The 24,035-nt window shown below is 45.4% G+C and overlaps 1 protein-coding gene across 4 annotated transcripts in view; it reads right to left on the bottom strand.

Annotated features, from left to right (window-relative positions):
* The window catches only part of arid1ab (AT rich interactive domain 1Ab (SWI-like)), a 47,887-nt gene that overhangs the window by 7,125 nt on the left and 16,727 nt on the right, over window positions 1-24,035 (bottom strand). For 2 of the 4 annotated variants that reach the window (XM_007894925.2, XM_007894927.2), the window contains exons 3-15: window positions 23,616-23,729; window positions 23,099-23,212; window positions 21,516-21,605; window positions 7,495-7,735; window positions 7,021-7,110; window positions 6,039-6,206; window positions 5,496-5,811; window positions 4,652-4,797; window positions 3,927-4,036; window positions 3,199-3,408; window positions 2,519-2,726; window positions 553-682; window positions 148-320 (exon numbers count right to left, since the gene is read on the bottom strand). In XM_007894925.2, coding sequence (XP_007893116.2) covers window positions 148-320; window positions 553-682; window positions 2,519-2,726; window positions 3,199-3,408; window positions 3,927-4,036; window positions 4,652-4,797; window positions 5,496-5,811; window positions 6,039-6,206; window positions 7,021-7,110; window positions 7,495-7,735; window positions 21,516-21,605; window positions 23,099-23,212; window positions 23,616-23,729 — 2,110 coding nt within the window. The remainder of the gene's footprint in view (window positions 1-147; window positions 321-552; window positions 683-2,518; window positions 2,727-3,198; window positions 3,409-3,926; window positions 4,037-4,651; window positions 4,798-5,495; window positions 5,812-6,038; window positions 6,207-7,020; window positions 7,111-7,494; window positions 7,736-21,515; window positions 21,606-23,098; window positions 23,213-23,615; window positions 23,730-24,035) is intronic. The other 2 variants (XM_007894929.2, XM_007894930.2) reach the window with 1 other exon arrangement.

Genomic DNA, 24,035 nt, shown 5'->3' with positions numbered 1-24,035 from the left:
ACTCTGTTACATATACGGGTATATAGGAACCCCCAGAACTACTGTGAATGAACCTTCACATTTACCAATTAGCTAGAGAACAATGCAACATTTCTGCTGTAGGTTAAAGCTTGCTTTTACAAATACTGGGTAATCAGCACACACTACCTTTGCGCATGCCACTGAATGGATCTTTATTGGGCTCGTAGGGCATACGGCCCATGATATCGGAAGCATTGATGCCAGGCTGGTACACAGGGTTTGGTGTCACCGAAGTCCTCTTATGGAATGCCGGGTCGCTCGTCTCTGCAAACGGGTCCTGGACACTCACAGAGTTGCTCCTGAGTTTAATAAAACAAAAAAGATGCAAAGAGATGCACTCTTGCCCATTTGGTCATACCCACCCCCCCACCCCTCACATTTGTCCTCATTTTGAAGTGAGCTATTCCCCACCCATTCCTGGAAAGGTCTTCAAGTTTAGACAAGTAACAACTAAAGCAAAGACATTGAGGAGAATCATTGTATGCAATGAATTGGGCAGGATTGATGATGGAACTCAACGGGTTTACTTACCTTGAACCCTGCATCGGCTGCATATGGCTGTGGGGTGTTGAGACTGGTGTTGGTGGCTTTAAATCTCCCTCTGTCATCGAGCTGCTGGTGGACTGAGGTGTCTGAGGGCCCTGAAGAGACCCTGAGCCAGCTGCAAGAAAGTTATTCTCACATTATCTTTTGTGTTGAGGGAGAAGCATAAATAACTGCACCGAGTACAACAGCTGGCACATATAGTGAAGTCTCAGCCACCTTCTGATTGTGCACGTCACAGCTTTCCATCACTCTGCCATCAGAGTCTAATTTGTGGGTTTCAAGCCCCACATCAGGAATTTTAACTGAAACGAATGAGCAAAGAGGGACCCTAAAGTGTGAACAATGTAAGAGGCCAGCTTGTGTTTGCACCATCCTGCATGCCCAATTACTGTATCGCTGCTGCTGAAGTGGAGTATAGCACCAAACATAGCATCAACCTTACATGAGTTAATCATGGGCTAGAATCCATGAGCAGCGCTAATTTTAGTGCTGCGAAAATTAACCAGTCTCAGACACTCACATTCCAAATCTGTGGGTTCAAGGCCCATGTAGGCACTTTGAACAGTCTAGGCTCGCGCTCCAGCATAGTGCCCCGGGAACACTGCAATGTCAAAGGTGCCAGTATTCAGATGAGATGTTAAACTGGTCTGTGCCTGTTTAAGTAAACATTAAACACCCCAATGCAGTATTCGAAAAGAGAAGGGAGTTTCCCCTGAAAGAAATTGGTGATTCACTTTATGGCTGTTTGTGGGACATTGCTGTATGCAAATTTGTTGCTGCTTTCACCTACAGATCCAAAATCACCACAGCAGAAGCCCGTTAAGCAGTTTGAGGCATTTTGCCAACATAACGGGCCATAGCAATTGCAGGGATTTATTTATGGTGAGTGATTATCTGGAGTGCACAGCGCTGTGTAAATTAAGTCTCAGGTACTACATAAGGTCTCATGACTCATGCTGCTATTCATTATGTGGCAATGAAGGTCAGTGCAAGGGCAGACATATTTACACCCCAGCCTGCTTCACCTTTTCAGCCTCTGCAGCCAGGGGATTCCCCTCCAGTTGACTGGCATCTCACAGCTCCAGAACATCATTGCTGGCTTCCCCCTTCCATTCCGGCAAGGGATTGGGTTACATCTCAGCAGGGAGGTTGGGTTCAATTTCATTCACATTAACACTCTCCCCATTCATCAACTTCCTGAAACTGGGAACCCCCAGGGATTCTGAGACTGTAAAATCCAAAGCAGTCAGCTGGAATGCTGTGGGCAGGGCTGCCATTCCCGGAATTCCTACGCTTTGCTGTGCAGTCATCACGTGCAACATCCGATCAAGGAATCAGTCTGCTTTGCCCCAGCTAGCTCCCTCCGAAGCTCACAGGAAAGCGGCTCAGGCAAAGCCAGTGAAGACAGATATCATGCAGGTCTCTCATTTTGATCCCAGAAGGTGCAAGAATTTAAACCACAAGAATTCTATAGCTCTTCGAATGCACAAAGCTAGACGGACACACCACAAACCGCACTGGCAACCACCAGTTTTGTCGCTCTGCCGCCAGTTCTTCAAATCACAATAACAAATTACATGTATATAACGCCTTTCACGTCGGAAGGACATCTTAAGGCGCTGGACAGTTAAAGGACAATTGAATCACCACATATAATGTGGCATATTTGGCAAACACAAGCAACACCAATCATCTGACTGCACCCACTTACAGTGCTAGTGCTGCCCACCCCCCATGCCCCCTGCCCCCATCCAAGTTACACAATCACTGTCTACAGCAAAGATAGAACAGCCCAGGTTGCTGGACAGTGCACAACAGAAAGATCTCAGCAACTTTGCCTCCAAACACAATCACAACGCTCAACAGTAATTACCTTTTTTGGGGCATTTTAACATTGTTGGCGCAATATCCCCCCGACCCACCCACCCAAGCCGGCAACGTTAACACTTACCCGGAGAAGGAGGCTGTATCTTTGGTTGTTGCTTTTTGGAATCTGAGGCAGCGAAGACGTCTGGTGGAGGATCCTCACCTCGTTCAATCTTACACTCGAAGGCAAACAGACACTGGATATACTGCTTCTTCAGCGAGCTGGCTGCACTGCTGGATGTGCCCACACTCAGGTTGGTGGCCAGCTCCCGCCACTTCTTGTTCTTGTTTACCTGTGTGAGAGGTGAGTTACTGCCTCAGTATGTGGTAGATTACATGCCCTTCAGCTCCTGGTGAACAATACAGCACATTAGCAGACTAACTCTGCCTGCAAGGCCTGGAGCAGTGTAGGCTTCTTAGAACTCCACTTAGTCTTTCCTCTCCAGGGCGGTTTTGCTCAATTTATGCTAAATCGTCCCAAATGCCTGAACGTCAATAGTACTGAACTCAGAAATCAGGGTTAGCAATGAGCCGCAGCCCCCGGCATCTCCAGCGATATATTCAGAAGTAAATCAACACGATGTCAGGTTTCTGCATTATAAACCAGATATTCCCCACTGCCCTCTTTAACTGACCCCTGGAGACACGTGCAGAAAAACCTCCAAACCAAAGTACACAAGTGTCAGCCTATCGGTAAAGTGGAGAGGTGTATACCAGCATGTGACAAGGCTTAACACCCACCACTTAACACCCATTTATGCCCACCTGTGTCAGGCCCCCGATATCTTTGACGGACATGTAGAGCCGGTAAAGGTCCAGCGGTTTTCTGCCGACTGCAGGTAGATTAGTCATCATCATGCCCTTCTCCTCCATAAAGGCAAAGTACCGGTCGATCCACATCTTACGCTCTGGTTCTGAACCCAACTCGTATAGCTTGGTGATCTTTTCATTTGTGGTGGTGGAGGAGCTGCTCTTCTGCAAACCAAAAGATTCATCGGCAACATGAACAAACCATCCCGAGAACTCTGGATACGGTGGCCATCAAGGGAAACGGCCACACGGCTTCTCAACTCGAGTGAAGGGAATTGAAGAACTGCACGCAGCCTTCAGCAGTGCCTCAAATACCCATTGCAAGAGCAAGTCACCCTATATATTGATTGGTGGATCATTTCTGGCAATGTGGTCACTCAAGCCACGACTGTTTGTTAGACACTGCTGCGTGTAATTAACTGCCGCATTTCGCCCACAAAATAGTCAATCCACTTTACAATGTGAAGTGCTTTGAGACGTCTCAACGACGTGATAAGGCGCTATATCAAATGTAAGGGTTATTATTACATTCAGTGCAGGAGTCCCCAGAACTGCCTGAAACTAACATGTATCATTCTGTATCACAAAAGCCAAGCGAAGGATGACCTGTTTTACTGCGCGTTTCACAGGCAAGACTCGGACTACCAGGCCACGACTTGCGATCACATTCAACAACTTCTCACCTTAGACTTTGTCTCAGCCTTCAGCATCCCATCCGCCTTGTTGTTTGCTTTCTGTGTTGGTGGCAATTTCCCTTCTCCGAGGGCCATCATCTCTGGGCTGGGAGTCATCCCTGAAGGAGACAGGTTGAAGGTAGATAAAATATAGATTGATCCCATTATACTGCAGTGGTTTGGGTCCATAAATTCAGATCCTTTATAAAAGGGTCAGTCTATAACATGCACTTTAACAAATTCTGTACCACACAGCACCTCTTGCCAGAGTCTAGCTGTGCCCATGTGAGGAAAATTGCATGGAATCACTTTAGGGTTGGTTGAGGTGTCCATTTGAGACCCAGAAGTGAGTTGTGTTCCATGGTTTGAGTTTTTTTAGACTCAGTAACAACTTCCAACACACTTCAGCCTAACACATCATCCCTATCATCACAAGCTGACCATCCCCAGTATCAGACTGTTCTAATCCATACAGTGAGACAACACCTATCCAGGGATCATAGTCTGTGCACATTCAACCTCCTCCAGACCACACTACGAGTACAGCATATGACACAACAGCTTCTCTACCAAACGCACTGTTGGCTTCTGCTGCATTTCTGTACAGTGTGAGAAACATTTCTTATGCATTCTCTGACAGGAATTCATTCAGACAGGACAAAATTACGCCGCATCATCATTGCCCAGCCCAACAATGGTTGACTTGTCACAGGGTCCTGTACCTCGGCACTTACCTGCAGAGCTGTTTGCCATGTTGCTGGCCATAGAATATAGAGGACCTTGTGGGTTCATCATCCCAGCCATACTGTTCATTCCCTGGCTGTAGGGGGAGCCAGCACCCATCATACCACCTTGATTCATGGGTGGGTAACTAGGCTGCCTGCATTCAAAAAACAATTCATTGTAAAATTAAAGATTGAATTAACACCTAAAACTTACTTGAGACAGTTTACAAATCAAACAACACAGGAGGTGACGAGACTTCTCTAACCTCTTAATCCACCATTAGACACAAGATCATACTTAAGAGCACAACATATTCATACTCTTGCAGGGCAGACATAAAGGACCTCCATCCCTCTCAGACCCTAGCCCTTGCCCGCTCTATCTCAGACCCCAGGCCTCATCTAACCAGTCTCAGACTTCTGTCCTCACTGCAGGGACCAAACCTCTGACCCCAAGGAGCCTGCTACCAACCACTCCTGTTATTTGTGCCCGTGAGAGCCTGTGAGTGCGAAGCCAGTGACCGGTGAGTACACAGCTGAGGTCTGTTTACTGATGAAGCTCTTCCCCTGGGGACTGTACTAATCAACTCCCAGTTCAGCTGCCATCCCAATTCTCCTCATTACCTGTGGCACAGAAACGGAGACTAATTAGACTTTGTACAATTATAGATACAGTAAATTACCACCACGTGCTGCTAACTACAATACCTTGCACTCCACTAACATTCAGCGCATAAATCCACTGGGATATTAACCCAGATTAGATATACACATCTTCCAAAATGCATTCAAGGACCCCACTCGATGAGAAGCCGAGGTCCATAACATGGTCCACCTCCCTGCACCCACATACCTGCTCTGCACAGAGTTTGCTGCTGCATGCATTGCAGCCACTGCAGCGTCCTGAGCCTTGCGGTTCATTGTTGGTGGTGGGCACATTCCTGAGGTCATCTGTGCCTGGAGGGTTGGTGCATTCGGTGTCATGTTGCCTCCGTAAGGCCGGTTGCCCATTGTCGTGGGGCCCATCCTTCCAGGGGGCATCCCTCCATAAGGTGGTGCAGGACCTTGTCCGTGCATTTGGTTGACGCTGGTCATTGTGTTCATGGTGCCTCCCATCCCATAGCTTGCGTTGGACATGGTATTGTAATTGGGTTGTCTGGGATAGCCACCTGTACACGACACACAGTATGAAAGTAGGATACCTACACACATCCTCTGCTTAAACCATAACCCGCATACAGCCTTTGCATTGAGCATTCTATGGCTCCAGGCTCCAAAATTCCGCTGTAGCGGTAAATGCCGAGGTACATATCCCTGCGAAACACTCAGATTTTTCAGATTTGATAACACTATGCCTCACATGTGCAGGACATTTAAAGGCACAATAGTTACTCACCTTGAGGTCCGTACTGGCCACCCTGGGGCCCGTAATTTATAGAATTATTCTGCTGGTAAGGGCTCATTCCGGTGTGCATTTGGCCTCCAGGAGACTGGCGTGGAGATAAGGAGGAGCCGGTCTGTGGAGAGCCATACTGAGGCAGCTGGGGGTTTCGCGGCATGTAGCCTGTAGAAACAAGGATTAAGGTGAGAGTCCCACTCAAAATCGTCATTCAACAGCAGAGAACCAACCTCCATTGAACCTGAAGCACGTCCCACCAATAACCTGCTGTATAATTCTACTGACTGATGTGCGAATTAGAGCAAAATTATTCAGTAGAAATATTCCATATGCAATTTATAATCTCTTTTCAATTAAAATACAAAGCTTTCAACTAATAATCCTTGCGTTCGATAAAATGTTAGAACATCAAACCTTCCCAAACACTTTACAGGTGATTGTTGCAATATAATGACTGTATCTATAGGCAAACACAGCAGCCAATTTGCACACAGCAAGTTCACACAAACAGCCATGAGGTGATCAATTAATCTAAAGGTTTATTCGCCAGGATACCAACAGCATCTCCCTTCTCTTTTTCAAGAGCGTCAAAGGTCTTTGAAGCCGACTTGAACAGGTAAACAGAACTTCAAGTTAATACCTCATGCAAAGGACAGCACCTCCAACAATGTGTCACATTATTTTGCTCAGTGTGATAAGTATTATTGCATTGGTAGCCGTTCTCCTATAAAATAATCAATGCAATTCACAGTAAATCCTGTGAAGCATTTTGAGCCTTCTTCCTGACTTGAAAGGTGCTGGATCAAATGCAAGGATTATTATACCAACTGTGGGTTTTGTGCTTGTGCTGTGAACTTGTAACCAGCTTTGAACTGTGATATCACTGGACAGTCCTGCTAATAGGGCAGACTGCAAGTGCAGATAGCAAAGTGTTTGGAATTTTCCACTTTGATGGGGGTGAGCAAGGCCCTGAACTCACCTCGATCCTGTCCCATTGACGCCTGGTTCATGGAGGGGTGAAGGATTCCATCAGACTGACCACTTGGAGGTCGGGGAGGCATCTGGTTTCCTGCAGATATAGATCCAAAGTTAGTCAATTTGGAGTCTAGTTTGTCAGTTTTAACTGAGTCAAGTTGTCATTCTCCAAATCAAGCTCAACCATAACTCAACTCCCTGTACAGGCTGCAGAAACGACGAGCCCTGTGTGAGCACAACGCTGTTATGCTGAGTTTGTGCAGCAGATTTCACTCTGGCACAGGCTAGATTGGAAGGTCCATCTTTTACAAGTCAGTGACAGGCAGCCCCACCACAGAAGCTTAGAAGCAGTGCGACGAGTGATGCTCAGGTTCTGTTCCCCAGTCACGCTCCCTTCCCCCACTGCACTGACCAATGTGTTACTTCTGAAGGAAAACGCACGCGCTGAATGATGCTGGTGGTAGACACACAGACCCACCTGGTACAGCTGCTGGGGACAGTGGTCCTGAGCGCGACTGTGTGACACTGGCTGGTGATCCTACAGGAGAAGGCGAGGGACCGCGGATCCCAGGCAGATGTGGAGAGGTATGAGGAGAGAAGGGCGATTGCGCGGGGTTGCTTTGCTCCCCCTGACTGCTGGAGATTCCTGAAGTACTGGCTCCCGGGCTCAGCGGTCCTTCTGCCCCCGTAGGTAAATCATCAATAGAACCTGACAGATCCTACAAAGCCAGAAAGTGGATGTAGTTAGATAATGTTTCCCTTTCTCCTATAATGAAACTTAATGTAAAATACTGTTTTTTTTAAAAAACCTAATAAATCTGTACCTTCCCCCTCCCTTCTCCCCCCAAGTACTGCAAAATTAAATGTTAACATTAGAGAAGCAAAGCTACTGTAGGCATCATGTGGGGTGAGGCTCGTCAGCTGCTCAAAACACAAGCCACAGTTTCCTTATTAACGATAGGAAACGATGGCTTCAGTTATTGCACGCTTCTATATGTGCAGCAATTCCCCCGCCCTCAGCCAACACCTACACAATACACTGTCCTGCCACATGGTAATAACAATTTGCATTTATATAGTACTTAACGGCCCTACACAATACAAAATTAAACTGAGCAAAACATCACAGAAACTAAAATACAGTACTTTTAAACTGCACAAAATGGTGGTTTGAAACAACTGAAGAAAATGGCGTGGATAAACCAGCAGCCTCACAATGCAGCCTGGAGTTACTCTGCAGTCATAGCCCGGTGACTGTACCAAAACATTGGTTACAAATATATAAAGAGTTTAAAATTCTAACTGCCTTGCAACCCAACAGCAGAGGCAGTTTCAGATTGTACTATGTGCACACATACTCAAATTTTTGCTGATTATGTGACTAAATGACACACATACTTGCTGAAACTGATGTGAAAGCTTGAGTGATCAGTTGGGATATGAATTAATTACTGGGCCTGACACTGATGTGGTTGCAAGTAATCCATCCCATTGATATCGTCAAAATATCTAAATACTCATTTTGCCAATCCACGTCACTGATACAAAGCCTTTGCAGCTCGCATTCCCAGTGGCAGTGCAGTGCAGTGGCAGCCACAGGGAACGGAGGCTGGAGTGTCTGTCCGGGTGATGTCCTCACCCTGTCTGTCAGTTTTACATTTGCATTTGTAAACAATAACAGAGCAAGCTCCGAGTGTGTGCTCACTCACGTGCCCTCCATGTGCTTTCGATTTATTGCCCATCTGCCATTACCATCAAAATACTGGAATGGGTCCAAGGATTTCACACTAAATCTTGGACTCCTCGCTGGCTCTCTAACAAAGCCTGTGCTTTTCTTTGAAATGCTGCCCAGTTTTATTTTGGGCTCTGACCTCCTGAATGAGTGTTGATTACTATGTGCTGTGATTCACCAAAGCTGTATCAGGGCATGTATACCATGTCCTGTTGCACGTGTGAACTCCACTGCCTCCACATCTTGGCCTTGCTGCAGCATGAAGCCCAAACTCAGCAAATCACCTCATTTCCTTTCTGCCCCAGAGCAGAAACCACAACCCGAAGTGTTCCTGCACGCAGCACTATTCAGACCAGCTTGCTCACAATCCCACCCTGGTCTAGATCACTTGCCTTTAACACTATTATTTTCTCCACCTCCCCTCACCATGAAGTTGTAAGATGTGTGTTTAAGATGCCAGACTCTGTGCGGCTGAACCAAGTTCAGAATGTGTTCTTCAAATAAGATCCTATAACAGCAACAACAATGTGCATCTATACAGCGCCCTTCACGCAGAATAATTTCTCTGAACTTTTTGCAACGGGAGAAAGCTCAAGCTGGACACTGGCCGAATGTAGCAGAATGTTGGCAAGTACGTAATGCCACGCAGAGCAAGGTTCAGCTTATGCCCCTTTCAGATACTTTCCCATTCAATCCATTCTGGAATGATTCATGCTCCGCACTTGTAATTGGGAGCAGACATGCAACTTCTTCCAATTTAGGTCATCCTCACTCACAGTGAGCCCCCGTAAGATGATCGTCTCTCTTTCTCTTCCCCCCCCTCTCTCAGTGTGATGCCAGGCTTCTAACAGATGTTCACTGCATCCTCAGCTTAGCACACTGCTCAATCAGTGGCACCAAAAACTCTTCCATTTCTATTCGCTAACCTCACTCTCTGTATTAGTTTAATACATTTTCTCCTCACTTTGGGCATTAACACAAACGAGTTTGATCAATACATCCCTGCTCTCCAGAGTACCACCAGCTGTGGCAGCAGTGCCTTGGGTCACATGAGTAAATCCCACAACCGTCCCACGCTACTATCACATATCCATCCATTCAGTATTGTATTGGTACACACAGAGCAACATTTAAATCCATGCTCTCGTTAATCTAACTGCTCCGAGTATCTCAGTGTTAACAGCTGCTCACTTCCCATGTCCTGAAGGTACTTAGGCTACAGAATATTAGAAAAAAGGATGAAGTGCTTTACACTGAAAATACTCCTAATGTGCGAGATAATTTTTAACAACAACTTGCATTTATATAGCACCCTTTGTGCGGGAGCACTTAAAACCCCTTTAAATCAATTTAACTTTTATAGATATGATGAAAAGCGCACAGTAACACCAGAAGCCCGAGCTAGGACCAGGAGCTATCTGTCCGGTTGGCTGACAAACTGCAGGTTGTGTTCTCTGTCCACAATGTTTACATGCCATCTCCACGAGCCTCGCTGCACTCCTCCGAATCTCTTCAGCAAGAAATGGGTGTGCGTCCAGATAATATTCTGACTGTGTGGAAGACAGAATCAGTAACCCTGCTGACGACACTCATAGCTACTTCAACACAACCCTGCGGTGGACGATGACAAAATGTGAAACAGATTGGGCGCATTGAAGGGTTGGGATCTTCACTTCCCCCCTCTTTAAGCTTTGAGAAGTCTTACTATCAGATAGTGTAGATGCAATCAAGAGGAAGTTAGACCTTCTTGTGAAGGAGGGGAATGGGAGAGGGCTCGTATGGAGTATAAACACTGGCACGGACTAGTTGTGCTGAGTGACCTGTTTCTGTGCTCTAAGTTCTGTGTAAATCTTTGTACTCTCATTTCTATTTGTGGTTATGGCAGCAGATCTACTGATGCAGGAAATTCAGTCACTGCTGATGTTGCAACCCCCATTTTAGAATGAAGGGTTCCAACACTCCACCTTCCCCCTCGCTCTGCCTGAAATCCACACATCGTCTCTTTCAACTTAAACACAGTAGTAACCCTGTGACCAGGGAGGGGCAGGTCTGATAACAGCAGCTTGGCAGGCAGCTGGTTTTCTCCATCTCAGTCGGCTGTTTAGGGGTTAAAACAGAAAGGTGGCTGGCAACATCCAGCGAACGTTTCAGTCCACACTATAATTACACAGCGATCGCTCGCTCTGTCCCCAAGGCATGGGCTCATCAAGAGGGAGGGCTGAACTATTTAAAGCAGAGCGATTCAGAAGAACAATGGAGCATTCTGCCAGAGACAATGGGCGTCTCTGCAGGCCGCTGTGTGTAACAAGATCCCGAGCAGCGCTCCCTTCAACAACAGCCTCGCCAGTTGGTTGCAAGGGAAAGATGCTGAGGAATAAAACGACCAGGAGGCGTGCCACCTCTCTGTAATTAAACACTACATAATGAGGAATTATTCAAGCGGCTAGCGTTGACTTTCTCCAGTGTACTGCCTGCCTGACAGCAATATGGAGGGGTCCTGCTGCTCAGACAAGAGATTGCTACTGACCACAGAAGATTCACTGGACATGAATTTTAACCCCTAAAGAGTGTGCTTCTCCAGTTGCTCGGCGGTGGAAGGCGATTTGTGGAAGGAATAGCTCGGCCAGTTGTCACAAGAATAGCGTCTGTATGACATCACGGACCGTGCAGCAGCTGCACATGCAAATGAGACAGGCATGTGCAGTGACAAAAGGCACTTTCTGGCTTGCAAACCAGAAGATTTCAGCCTTTCAAAATGCCAAACGCAACATGAATGTGCATTAATATAGAGATTTCACAAGAGCCCACCTTGTGAGAAACCCCCACCCCCAAGGTGGTACCTCAGAGGTTGGAGTGCAGACAAGGCAATCCAGCTCTCTAGAGACTTTTATATCATTAAGAGATGGGAAGAGGGAAACAGCCTTGTTGTCCTATCTATCGTTCTTCACCTCAATCATTGGATGGAAGGTGAAGCTGACATGTGCTGCTGTGATGTGCTGAGTGGGTGACTGCAACTGAAGTCCTGGAGCCACGGTTTTGTCCAATATAAAATACAACTTCAAATTTACTAAGAAAGCTCCAGGGCCATTCAAATAACCAGAGTCTGAAACTGCAATGTATTTATCAGCTGAGCCCCATCCTTATTCAATGCACCTTAGCCAAGGGCTAAGCTGTTCTCAAATATCAGTCAACACCACTCCAAGCGTTATCCAGCAACCCACCTGCTTACCCGGCCCCAACCGCGAAATACAGAGAGCCTTCCCCTCATGGCATCCGCAATATCCCACAACATCACTAAACGACTGGAGCTAGAAGTGTGTGCAAGTACACACACCACACACAAACACATACAAAGGCTGGGTGTGGAGATGTAGGGTGTGTGCTTTTATGGAGCGCACTGTGCATGTGAGTGAGGTGAACTTTGAACAGATCAAGTGATGGAGACAAAAGTTACCAAGGACTGACTAAATGCTGCTGTTTTCCCTTGTAAGCAATCCATGGGGTTAAATTTCACATGTATACGGATGACACCCAACTCTCTCTCTGCCTCCAACCCCTTCTCCAGGACCATTGCTGTCCTGGTCGATTGTCTCACACATCAAATCCTGGATGAAAGCCAACTTTCTCCTGTTGAATGTTGACAAGGTGGCGGCTCTCCCCCCTGGCTCCAGTCAGCACCTCATCCACTATTCATGAATACACTCTCCACTTCACCAAACCAGTACAGAACCTTGGTGTCTTGTTTGACCCTGAACTGTTCTTTAAATCCCATATCTGTGCTACTTCCCGTTCTGCCTTCTCCCACCTCCGCAGCATTGCCTACCTAGTCGCGATGTCGCCTCTCTTCGATGCTTTCTTCGCATGTAGGCTTGACTAAGCTAACTTGCCTGACTTTCCAACTCTTCCCTCCACAACCTGCAGATTATTCAGAATTCTGAAGGTGTTATCCACTCCCACACTAAGCTCCGTGAGCCTATCACCCTGCATGGTCTTGCCCCTACCTCTGCAGCCTACTAAAGCCTTGTCAACCTGCCCACCCCTCTGTTCAGGGGACTTTGGCCTGCTCCATGTCTCCTGGCCTGCCCGCCCCACTTTTGGGGGTAAGGCCTTCAGCCTTTTTGCCTCCACCCTCTGGAACTCCACCCTGGAGTCCCTTCACTTCGGCCCCTCCCATGCCTCTTTCAAGGCCTGTCTCAAGACCCTCCTCTTTGATCGTACCTTCAGTCATCTTCCTACCCCACCGCTCTTGCTTCCAACGCCCAGCTCGAGTGCAAACCCTTCAGTGTCCAGCACCTTAAGAAGTCCTCCCACTGTGAAAGACACTATATAAATGCAATTTATTATTATTGTTCTTCCCCCCCATCTCCAGTTTCACCACCGTGAGATGCATCACTGTTGTGTAGGTTGAAACTCCAGGAGAGGCCTGAGACAGAGTGGAATGAGATCTGGAGGCACTTAAAGTGAGGATGATCAACTAGAATTTGATCAACTGATAATGTGGAGCCAGTGAAGTCTTGAGGTTGCGGGTGATGAGCTTGGGTGGGGTGGGGGGGGGGAAGAGGAACAATTTAGTTTAACATCTCATTTAAAGGACGGCACCTCTAATACGAGACAGATATATATATGTGCCCCACACAAAACTGGAGAACTGACCACCCGAATCACAGAGCAAGCTCCCTTTAAATCATAACCAGATTCAAGAGATTTTTTAAAAAAATAAACGTCTTTGGTGATGCAGGGAGTTAATCACACGATCCCTCTCAAAGCAGCCTGGGCCATGTCAGTTGACCTCTGGGTTCTCACTCCAGGAGCCCCAGCTGGAAAGTGTACAAGCACGGATGTCAGGTAAGAAGAGAATTGGTGATGACAAGCGCCGACTGTTCTCACACATTTAGATTGGCCACTTGTGTGAGGAAACACCACGTGGCCAATCTAAATGTGGTGAACTGGAAGGTAGCAAGGCAGAAGCACTAGAGAGGAATGGAATAACTTTATTATTGCTCCACCCCTAATTTACAGAATCTGTTGAGCTGGACCATAGGGTCAAGTAGACAGTCAGCCCTGCTATCACTGTACATAGCTAGGATGAAGTCTGATTGCAGTGCTGGACTGTATGTGGTTAGAATATGGGACTCTCAAACAACACCTCTGAAAGAAGCAGGAATGCAAGCCTGAGGCCTTGGTTATTGTCATATACCTAGAGTATCAAAGGTCAGTCACAATTCCCTGAAGGCAAACTGGGACATTTAATCATTACCCAATAGCGTGGAGGTGAAAGTGCACGGAGCCTATTGAGGCTTCTCCATACTGGCAGAGCAATCTCTGTGCTGACAGGAGCTGTCATTAGTGCACGTGTGCAGAACGTATGCATGTGTCCGCGTTTGCACAAGCCAATGCTGCAGCAGTCGCGTAAGCTAACCCGGGAACACCGAGGTAGTCTCATCATGCTCTCTCTCACCATGCCAGTTGGAGGGTCTGAGGTACCCAGAGGGCAGCTAACTGTAACTTTCCTCAACTGCAGAATACTCAAGTGTATATTTATTCTGATAAAAATCCAACACATTTTTTTGGAATAAGATTTAATGTTTAAATGCAGGGCTTTTACCTCCAAAAGCACCAATGCTTTCAATGCTAATTTCCGGCTTGCAAAGTTCCCTCATATGCTGGGCGTTTGACCCAGGGACAAGGCTGGAGTAGACATTTACAATCAGCCAAGCATCTGCTCACTCACATCTTTCAGCCTGTGGGGCTTCACAGGAGAGTAGTTCCCTCAGAGGCAGGAGTGAGCTCATTACACTGTCAGAAATCAATTGCACCCAGGACAGGATCTCAACCAATTACTCAAAATGAAAATACTTCAAATAACTTCTAATTGTTTAATGATTCAACATTGATGTTCTTTGGAACAATTACATGAATTTATCATTAAATAGCACACCCCAGTGTCAATGGATTTTGTAAACTCCAATTTATCACAGGTGCCCATAACAGCTCAGTAAGTGGCCGTCACTCACTCGTTGACTGAGCCAAGGTGGCAGATTTGGATTACACATTAGTTCAACAGCTTCTTAACATGAATATGAAATTCTGGGACTGTGGACATCTGCGAATGGAATCCTTGTGACAGGGAAATATTGTTCCAGCCACAGGTATAATGGCAAGTCATCATCTGAAAAATCAGCATTAATACACAGATATTTCAAGGCAACATGGCAAGAATTCCCCAGTATCCACTCCGGAGTCTTGCCCATTAAGGGGCATTGATAGCAGACAATGTACTTTATGCAGCATCAGGCTTTGGCTCAAAATGAAGATTACAGCCACAAGAGTAGCATTCAGAGAGTTCCCGACCCAGCCCCCTTATTCATCCTTCGTCTTCCAAGACAGAAATAGGTTTGAAAGCTACCCAGTGGTTTCAATCTTCTCTTCACATGTTAGCTATCAATGTGTCACTGTTGTATCTGGGACAGATTGCATTCTGGTGTATTTTGGTATATCTGATTAAGAAGGCCTGGGATAGGGGCAACTCCCTTCCAAGCACCAGAGGACTGGCTTAATAAAAAGAATGAAACCATTTGCTCCTCTCACTGACTGCAATCGTGTCTGAGGCAACATCTCAATGACCTAGCGGCAATGGGTGTCAGTTTATGTCTGATTGACGGCCAATTCATGAATTGCCACAAAGGAGGAACGCAGGTGCACTGTAACCAAGACTGATGTCTCCAATAAGCAGATGATTGATGTGTACAAACCTCTCTCAAAATCTATGGCTCGAATGAACGTAAACATTTTAACTATCTGATTCATAGGATGCGCACCCCATCCAGACTTTGGCTGCACTTTCTGCTTCAAAATGGTGTATTTGTAAGATTTCAGTGTTTAGTAACAACAGCCATGTGCAGGGAGCCAGGTTACTATACCCAGATGGCAGCCATTTGCTGGGACTTGGCCACTCAGCTTGCAGGCTGCTGAAACAGACTTGGACATTGCACAGATTTGGTCTCAAATCTCAAATTGATGGAAGTATTGCACACTTCAGACAGTACATGTTTAATTAATCCAGTATCAATGAGGCGTGCAGCGAGCTCTGCAGAGTTAAGATGTTGCACGATACGACACTGAATTTGCAATAACGTCACTATTTTACCCAAATACAACACTTATGCCAACAGCACTAGCTCAGTTGTTTAGTTTTACATTTTGAAATAGTTTTAAAGGAGAATATGTAGAGTGGATGTCTAAAAATGAAACAGACAGTGAGCATTAAGCAGGGAAAAGGGAGATTTTAGGACACTTGATAAAGGGCACAGGTGAAAAGAGATGCTTTTCAGATTTTGGAAGAGTTTCAGAGGACAGGTGGCTGAAGGCTTGGAAAGCGGAGGTGTACAATAGACTGTCAAATTTTCTGGACAGTCATTTTGATTGTAAATAAGTTTGTATGATAAAACTGATCACTGGACAGTCACAAACTGAGATGTCTAGTGGTGCTCTGCTGGAAGCTGAATTGTTAGCAAGAATATTAAATCTTCTATTTTTACTACAGTAAAACATATTTAAAGATTGCAATGTCATCACTCGTTAAAAGTGACTGCTTGTCAAGGTTTGGCCATTCAAAGCCTCTACCCGTCTCACCAACTCTACCTGCCCGCCCACATCCCCCTTCTCCTCCACCTGCCCACTGCCTCGGTCCATCCCTCCCTCCTGCTCGCTTCTGCCCAACTCCTCCTCACAAGCTCAGATGATGGTTAACTCACCGAGCTTCCTACATTTTTCAAAGCTGAATACATTGATTTGGCAGAGCCAATTGCCACGGCAACACTGCTTATTCCACCAGTCAACACTGGCGCACGCCTTGCTCTTCATTCTTCACAGCAGATCAAAGGTCAGCTGCAGAGTCAATTACTACAAAGGAGACCGTCAGCTTTACAGAGAAGCATCCTTTAATATATACCTCTTTCCTCACCGTGGTGTAAAATCCAAAGACCACCAAACAACGTCAAACTTGCAACCCAATCCCTACCCCTAACTACATGTACAGACCCTTTCCTCCAAACAAGGCCAGCTTCTCCCCCGCCCACATATACAAATCCAGCTTCTTCCTTCTCCCCTCCACCAACCGTTATTTGGTACATCACATACTGTCTTTTCGTAGGTTATTTTATCAAACCTACCATAGAGTCTGTCATGATCTGGCCCAAAACAAAATAGACATGGAATAAAGTAAACCCACTGCCAGTGCTGCCTAATCACTCATAGGAACCACAGAGATAATGGCCATTTACAGGAAAGCTCCTATTTACAGAACTTATATTTTCAGTTAATGAAAAGTGAGTGCAGATACTATGCTGTGTACTGTATTCCAAGGGCAAGAGAGAACAGAATAAAGCATTTTCCTCTGTTTTTCTCTCCCCAGCCCCCCAGTATACTGCAGTGTTTCCAAAATGTAAACTATAGATGCAAATGTTACCCAAGTACCATCGTCAAGTTACGGTAACTGATGGTAACCGGAGACACAGGCTGGGGAAAGAGTTACCCGGGAGCTTCACGTCACCCTGGATCCACATCGAGGCAGTTACTGATACTACATCACTCCAAGCAGCTGGAGCAGATGGTCACTTATCCGCGCACCAGATAACCACATCCCCTCCCTGAGCAGCGGGGCTCATTTGCAGAAATCAAGTCTGAAGTCAGGTCAAAAAACAACTCAGTGAAAATTTGTAGTTATAGCAAGATTTGCAATTTGACTTAAGCAGAAGTCTGACGGAGAAGCAATCTGATCTTAATTAAGTATTTACCAATAGAGAACGATGCACACAAAACAGCTCTCTGACAAAATACATACAACCGGGTGCAGTTGAGATTAGAAGGCGCGTTCCTCCCTTCTAGAATACGGCAGTGTATCCAAACAGTAAATCGTAGATGTGGCTAACACAAGGACTATCCTCAAACACACGTTTAGCACTCCGAGACACTACTGCGCGTGAAGGGTGCTATAGAAAATGCCAGTCGTTAATACAATGCAGCTAGATTCCCTCCTCACCCTGCTGCCCCCACCCCGCAAGTGATATCTTTAGGGAAAACGATAAGAAATAAACAGATGCTTTCTTTTTTTAAAAAGAAGTTTTGATCAGGCCGCGTCATGAAGCTTTTAAATCTGCGCTCATTTAACATGACTTTCATGCACAGGGATCAGGTCTGAAGCCTCAATGCTATTCCCAGGTCACACGGCCTTGGCCCAGCACGTGCTTTCCTCAGCTCAGAATACAAAGCATCCCATCCCCCTACTCAGAGGCCTTCTGTAGGGCATATCCAAAGCTTATAATTAAAAGGAAGGGGGGGGGGGGGAAAGAGAGAGGTCTGGTGCCCCCATCAGCCAGTGCTCACCTCCCCAACACTGGTAACTGAAATGTTACAAGATAAGAGCAGAAATGGTCTGACATATCGTGGCCGTCAGCCTTGACTGCACATTGTTAAAAGATTAAATTCAGAGCATTCGATACAACCACAGCAAAGCCTCAGTAAGCAGCACACCGTCACTGCCGCGCTGATGCAAGCAAAAGTGGCGGCAGTCATTTACACCTCCGAAGATTAATGCAGTGTGATTTTTTTTTAAACCGTAAAACTGAGAAAAATACATACAAAGCTGAGTGTAAGAGACGCCAGGGCCCTGACGCAGTATAACACATGTAAACAGGAACCAGGCCCCTGAAGCGAGGCACTAGAATAGCAACAGGAAATGGGCCCCGAACGCTGAATAAGACTCCACAGCCAGTGGTGTGCAGGCACCAACTCGAGAGGTGGAACAGCAGAGAAAAAAANCCACACCACACAAGAGTGCATATCTGCTGATCGCAAAGCAATCACACGTTGCCCAGCGTAAAATCCCTGATAGCTTATCCTGTATGGTTAGTCAGAGGTTGCATCTTGAAACCTTCCCATTAAACCAGAGCTGGGGATTTCCCTGCAACATTACCCTCATCTCCTTATCCACCTAATCAAGTATCCGCCATGAAAAACAGCAAGTGGCAAGTAATCACTCCCCCACTGCCATATGCATCTTTGTGCCACTAAACAAACCCAGTGTGCAGCATTTCCCGTAAACTGAGCTATCACCATCGTACACACCCATCACCGAACTGGATAAAACATCCATCATCTCCTCTGACACAGCCCATAATAATCACAGCACACAAAGCTAATAATTGCAGCTGTTAACTCCTTAAAACAGCCTAAACCCATTGAAGCTCTTCCACACATCACAAGTGGAGGTATATATGCAGGCTGGGACTAGTGCACCAGCTCATTAAGATTTCGCTTACAGCTAGACTGATATTTGCAGTTACAGCACCAGCTGAATGTGCAAAGCACAAAATAAGACACTCAACAAACATATATTTAACATTGAGACACATTCGCGGTGCACTTAAATGTTTGTCGTTCCACATACAATGAAACTACCCTTTTTCACACTCACAAGATGTGGTTGCAGACAGGGTCACTCAGTGCGCTCGCACTCACTATAACTAGAGATACAGTTGCTCAGCATGTTCACACTGACTCACAGTTTGTAGAACAGTAGAAGGAAGATCCAAATTACATTTACAAAGATACATTTCTCCAATGTGAAGAGAGGTGAGAGATAAAGAGACAGAAAGAAAAAAAATGCATTAACCATGACTCAAACGTGTAAGAGACTAGGACATCTCACTACTGAGGAAGTTCCTTTGGATAAATAAAACCCTGCTGTTATGTTAAGACTGTTTCGTTACCGCATGGAAACACCAAAGCATTATCCAAATCCTAGTTCATTAACTCCAAAACAGATAACTGCCAACCACTGCTTCCTTCCACTTTATTTGTTTTGAAGTTAAAAGTTTACCCCAATCACCTTTATTCCGTGGCTGGTGGGGAATGGAGAAAATAAATTACCAATTCCAAGAAAGTTCAACAGATGTTCCCATGAGAATCAAGAGTTGAGGGGAATGACCCGAGGCTGCAAAGAATCAGTCTTTAACCCCTTTTACCCAATCAGCAGGCTCATCACATCAGGTGTGATCTAATGCACAAATACAACCACACAATCAACACGCACAAAGATTCAAAAAGATTAAAAAGTCATAGGAAAACAGATGCATTTATAAAAGTGCAGCATTCATTAAGACAAGGGGGAAATTCTATTCTTGCCTCCACATGTGAAGGCACAAGAAGGGACTGCACATTTAGTAAATGCCACACACATATTCTGATCAGTAAATTACCAAGATGACAATAGAGTAATGTACAATATTTGCAACCAGCGATCCTTTACAACTCTACAGAGGGTTGTCCAGGACACATCAGGATTCACTCATTGCAGATTCTTAGCTGAATCTTGCTATCGGCCAATTTAAAGTTGGACAAACAGCACAATAACCCACACGGCACGCCACACAGCCACTTCCCCAGTATCATCTGTTTAATGAAACACTTCACATCATCAACTATAAGAAATCACTGAGCAGCAAAGCATAGATACAATGCATGGTGGAGAAACATGTCCCATACAACTGGTCTCCCAAAGGGGTCACAAGCTCAAACTACAGTACCTTCCTTGACATGTCCCCCAATTTGCTGCTGGAGAAACCACACCTTATAATGGAGTGCTTCATTTCAGGAGCAGTCCTGCTAATGAAGCATGCCACAATCATACAGAGATGGACAGAAACACCAAGCCCTGGATCTCTCCAGCAGAGGAAACATGGCACGTGTAAGGTACTAGCAGGGGCTGAGGCACAAAGCAAAGAAGAAAATAAAACAGGCTCCTCTTGCACGGCAGATGAGTGCAGCAGGAGGAATGCCGGGAAAAATCAATCTCTGCTTTAGCAGCAGTGTATCGAGGGCAGCGGCTGAGAGGAATGCAAACCGGAGCAAACACAATCCCTTCAGCACATTCCTCAGCACTCACCAAATAAATAAATTTGGGCTTTTGGTCTGTCCTGCCTCAGAGTTTCAACTGAACAAAAGATCTGGTAGACCTCTTCATTTAAGAATTTTTCAAGTAACTAAGAAATTCTAAGATTTCTGTCTGTGCAATGTTAATCTCTGAAATGCAGAATAGAGGTCTGGGACTTAGCTGAACCTGGGTCAGAAAGAGCTTTACTGCCTCAGAATTTACAGAACGCAATTGCAAAATAAAAAGGAAACTGATCTAAGCCCGCCTGTAACAAAGCTTTGTTCATCACAGCTTGGCGTTCATGTGTTAGACGTGAAGCTTCATTGCTGGCCCACATTCCAGTCCCCCTGTGCTCAAGCAGCGAGTTCCCTCTGCTTCCCAACACACATGGTGCCACAGCTCAGACTGTGCAGAATACACAAGGTCAGACTTGTGCATGAATAGAATACACTACACAGCCAACTGAACATTCCCTGATCTCAGTGGCTTTAACAATCTCAATGGCATGCTTTACACACAGTACTGTACCTGTACTTCCTACCGAAGCATCAGGAAATCAAACCTACATTATTCACAATACAGCACCCCTCATTTGCTTTAACAGTACCACTGTCTCTGGAAGACATCAAAAAATAGTTACTTGTCCAAATCAGGCCTATTAATCTAGGCTACACTGGTTCAATAAATAGCTGCACAGAAACATTTAAGCAGCTGGGTTTACATCTCCTGTAAATCAAATAGCCCTGAACAATTCTTTTGCCGTAAGACTGATGGTGAATAATGTAGACCTGATGTACTTGGTCCCAGGGACAGGTAACAAATAATCTGTACTTGCCCCAGTGTATTTTAGCCTGTCTCGGACTTCCAGGAGGGTGCTTATTTCGATCTCTGTAATGCATTGCTCCAGATGCCTAAAATGGCTGCCCTATAAAATGGATGCGAAAATATTGAGGAAAAAGAAGCCAGGGACAATAACAAATTCAACCTCTGGGCTTCATGATCAACTTTTAGGGATGAAAACTTTGAAACACAGAAGACCCATCACAACAATTAAGAGATCTGTACTCATGCAGACTAACCCAGAGTATTTTGTATTTAAGAAAGGAATATCACTGACTAGTCCTCAGCATTAGCTTTCTGATACTTGCTCACTGGAAACAGACGGGGCAAAGGGTCTATCTCAACATGTCGACTGTCAGGCACTCTGTCCACATGAAACGCTCTGACAACACACCCAATGCTAGTCCCTTGTGCACAAAACATAACCCCTTTTCAACTCTCTATTTCTGTTTCTCCTTTTGTAAGGGAACCGTGCAATAGAGCATTGCTCACAAGGTGGCATTATTACAGAGATAGTGAACCATCAAGTGCTACTCCATCACAAGAGTATCATCTGTCAGCAGATGTGAAATATCTGCACCAATTGTTCCAGATTAGAGCAAGTTATAGGTCTCCACAGCAGCACCTATAGGTACCTTCTACTCTGACAGTGTGTAGAATAGCTGAAGCCAATGCAACTTGTAACCCAGTACCCTTGTGGATTTGGAACTCTGTCTGGATTATAGCTGCACAGATGTTGGTACAATACTAACCATTAAATCTAATCTACCCTGGTCAGTCAATGTACTTGATATGTTTAACAGCACGTTTTAGATTTAGAATCATTTCCCAGATCTGGGCATCTCCTCTTGTACTTCTCTTTCCTAAACAGGATACAAGAGGCAAGACTCTTCTCTTTCTATCACAACCATTCTACTCTCCAATGCATTAATACATTAACACTATGGCTATTACTCCATTAAGCTTTTACCCAAGCTACAAAAATACCATCCTACACTCTCCACTTTCTCCTGTGTTGAAATAAGGATTCAATCCCACCATCACCTGCTCTAATTAATTCATTTATTTATTCATTCCACATGCAACTTCTTTGCTCTTATAATCTAATCTTTAAAAACCCAATCTAACCCAGGTTTTTCATTGTTTAACAAGTATAATTATGTCCAAATCAGGAACACAACCGGTGCTGAGGTCCACTAATCCCATGAGTACAGTACTACCAACAAAATGAACCAAAAGAGAAAGAACGTTTGCACACATACTTTGAATGTTATAAAAAGTGTTACAGAAAAGTGCACAGAGCCACAGAACAATTCAAGGCACATCTTGAACATGAAGTAACTGGCTATTCTAAGGGCTAGACAAACATACCAACTGTCTACTAGTAACACTGATTTGAGGGAGGGAGAAATAAAAGGGGAAGAAATCAACAATTCAGAGTCTATCCCAACAACAATTTACAGTCTAGCCCCAACAGATACCCAATTCTGACCTCACACTCATGCTGTCTGTTACACATAAAGATCAGTCAATATTTGCATCTACACCAGACTGGGAGCAGGAAGAACAAGCACTTACCGGCAAACTGGATGGACGTCCCTGCTGCATCAGGGTCAGCTCCTCCTGGCTGGGTTTGTTGGAAGTCAAAGCCTGTGGAGGCTGAGTTCCGAATGCTTCCTGAGACATGTCCTGCTGCAAAACAAACTGTGAATTACAGAGAATCTGAGCAGCCAAGATCCACCACTGTTGGAAACCTGGGCGAATCCAACTTTCCAAAGAGATCAGGCAATGCCGCTGTGTCAAGCAAAGGCAACTGAAAGGTATTTGTAGGGAAAGCACCTCAGCCCTTTTTCCTCACCAATTTCACTATCAAATTGCAAAGCCAATCTTAGCATTCTTACAGGAGTACCATTTTCACTTTGCCTTGAACCAGGAGACTAAAGGTTACCTGAGTGAAGAAACATGACAGCTGCTCCACTATACTTCACGTGCAGGTTACACACAAGATTTAAGATTGCTTGATAACGGCGGGGAACACATTGGGCAGTGAACACATGTGAAAGCAGTTCATCTGTAGCTTAAGTCCAGAACTTACCTGCTGTAGTGGGAATCGCTGCTGTTGAGGGTAGGAAGGCTGCTGCTGGTTGTAGTAAGGCGTCTGGCCCTGCTGACAGTAACTGCCTGCACCCTGTTGGCTGTAAGGAGCCATCTGCAGAGAAGGGGTAAAAATTCAGGTGGAAACAGAAGCTTAAAAATGTATTACATCTCAAGAAAACAAGCCAGAATTTCATTTGTTTAAGCGGATAAAAAGCAACAGCAAGTGAAGTGCAAATAATCAATAACAACAAATTAAATTTATATAATGTCTTTCACATTGGGAGGACATCCCAAGACGCTGGACAGGCAAGAGTTTCCACCCAACCTGGAGGTGGGAATCGAGATGTGTGAAGGGCAAGGAAAGTGCATCCATGAATCGTGATGTTACCAGCGCCTGAGATGAGGAGGCGGTGGCGGG

This window comes from Callorhinchus milii, unplaced genomic scaffold, assembly GCF_018977255.1.
Source record: "Callorhinchus milii isolate IMCB2004 unplaced genomic scaffold, IMCB_Cmil_1.0 Scaffold10, whole genome shotgun sequence".
NCBI lineage: Eukaryota > Metazoa > Chordata > Chondrichthyes > Chimaeriformes > Callorhinchidae > Callorhinchus > Callorhinchus milii.
The sequence above is the reverse complement of the archived record's forward strand: the minus strand, read 5'-3'. Positions and strand labels throughout refer to the sequence as shown.